Genomic DNA, 2204 nt, shown 5'->3' on the forward strand with positions numbered 1-2204 from the left:
ACCGTTTTGCATCTAAATGTAACAACAACCTACTGTATGCTTTTTGAAAGTTGCAAAGGCTTTTAAATACATCTTTGGATTTATATTATACTAGGCTAATGCCCATTAGGAACGATGCCAGCTGGGAACGCTTGTCCGAGTACCTATTGTACCCGTTGTACCAGTCTAGACCTGTCTGCTTGTTTCTCTCACCAAGACTGGTAACACTGATGGTAGGGTCACTCTGGTATGGCAGGTGGCCAGTCCACATCAACAGACTCGACATCCAGCTCCAGGATGTCCACGTCCGTCTTCAGCAGCTGACAGAGGTTAGGCGTTGTACGACCAAAATCACCATGGACAAACTCCTTGATGTAAGTCCCAGCTTGGGTTTTGAGCCCCAGGTAAAAGTGATGTGGGTCCACAACGCGGGCGTTCATATTGTGGATCGTACGTTTCCGGACTGCCAGTGCCCGGCGATGCAGCACCCTCAGAGGAGTCTTCTGGTTTATCGTCAGCTCTTTGATATTGTCGATAAACGTGACGTCCTCTTTCAGTAGGGGTTTCTGGCTCCAGACAAGAGCTGTATACGATTTAGTTTTCTCTTCTTCGCCCTCCTTCATACGAGCTATGGCCTCTCTGGACACAATCTGTAGATCTCTCACTCTGATTTTGTCCGAAGACTTGTTGATGGTCTCCTGTAGCCACTTCACTTCCTGTTTGGTCAACCTGATGCGATGAGGATTTACCAGCTCCATTGCAAACGGACGACCATTTCCAAGAGTCCGGACATCAACATCTTCTCTTCCCGATGAGGAGAAATTGATGCCTTTGGCTCTGAATGTGCTAACAAGAGGCGCAGCGATGAGCTCCTCCACTGAGGACTCCATTTTCCTCTCTCCATCGATCACCCAGGGGGTCTGAGGCAGGCTGCGACAGAACTTGTTGTACCTGCCAGCCACAAAGAGAGACACGTGAACACAGTGGATCTCCTGCGTGCTACACTTGGTTGTGGGCCGTGTAGGTGGACATGGGTAGTTTTCGACGAACCGGTCATCACGTATATTGACCAGGGCTTTGACTACTGCCATTCTCGTGTAAACGGACTCCTTGTTCTTGCTTGGTTTGAAGACGTCTGGGTATGTTGTGGAAAGGAAGTGGCAGTCTGCGTCTGTCTCAGGGTGGGTGAAACTGATGTTGACCTCAAGTGCACTCTGAAAGAACACTGCCGTCTTGGTGACCATGGTAACACCTCCAAGTTCCCTGTCGATGTGGCTCTGCACAATCCACTTAAAGGCCTCCTTCACCAGGATGACGTCATCCTTGTCTAGGGTCATCAACTTGCCTCTCACTTCCCTTTTCACGTGGAGCCAGCAGGAATGCTCTCTGACACGTAGCTGAGCAGGGAGAGAGACAGACAGCATCATGCTGTCACACTCATAGTTCCCTGTCTTCACTGCCTCCACAATCTTCATGGCACTGGCTTTGTCACTGAACTGTGGTAGAATGCCCAAGCATACTGCGCACACACATGACTCCTTGGCTTTTAGGCTGACTTGGTCGGTTGCCTTGAAAACTACATCACCAGAGCCTCCCTCTGGTCTGTTATCAGTCAATGACAGCTTCATTCTTTTACTTGGCGGGTGTTCAGTGGGCTCCGGTACCGATGAACCATGGGCGTTGTTTCCATCTGTGGGTTCTGGTACGGACGTACGTTGGGAGTTGTTCGTTGCGTCACTCATGAAAGCTTGGAGTTCTTTGACTGTATCCTCATAGGGCTTCTGGTAGGCACCCGGCACGCGCACACAACAGAATCGGAGCACACAGTGTGCACAGCATCCGGCTGACAACAGTTTCTGGATTATAGGTTTGTCTTTCTCCTTCAGGGGCAGCATGGTCCAATCTTAAAAATATTATTATTATTGTTATTATAACTAAAGCCTAGTTTTCTTCATCCGCACCATAGAGATCTGCGCATAGTCAGAGTACTTAGTGCAGTCCCGTTATCATAGAACTTGGAGTCAGTCTTTGACGTCATGCGTTTGGAGCGCATGCTGCTTCCATTACGCAAAACCTGTTGTACCCGGTGTCAGAATATAGTGCAATACACATGATCATACATAGTTTTTGGAGGCCTGAATATGATGTCAGTACTATGACATCATATTCCATATATGGGCATAAGAGGGACAGAAACAGACAGACACACAGAGGGACAAATAATA

The 2204-nt window shown here is 48.5% G+C and overlaps 1 protein-coding gene across 1 annotated transcript; it reads right to left on the bottom strand.

Moving 5' to 3' along the window:
* Window positions 1-218: 218 nt before the first annotated feature.
* LOC308094039 (tRNA pseudouridine synthase Pus10-like) lies at window positions 219-1874 on the bottom strand (the record flags this gene model as incomplete). The annotated part of the gene is made up of 1 exon (XM_080440482.1): window positions 219-1874. One exon carries the CDS (start codon window positions 1872-1874, stop codon window positions 219-221), a length of 1656 nt encoding a protein of 551 aa, XP_080296608.1.
* Between the last annotated feature and the right edge of the window lie 330 nt (window positions 1875-2204).

The sequence above is a fragment of the Gymnoscopelus braueri genome (genome assembly GCF_963280865.1).
Source record: "Gymnoscopelus braueri genome assembly, chromosome: 2".
NCBI classification, from domain to species: domain Eukaryota; kingdom Metazoa; phylum Chordata; class Actinopteri; order Myctophiformes; family Myctophidae; genus Gymnoscopelus; species Gymnoscopelus braueri.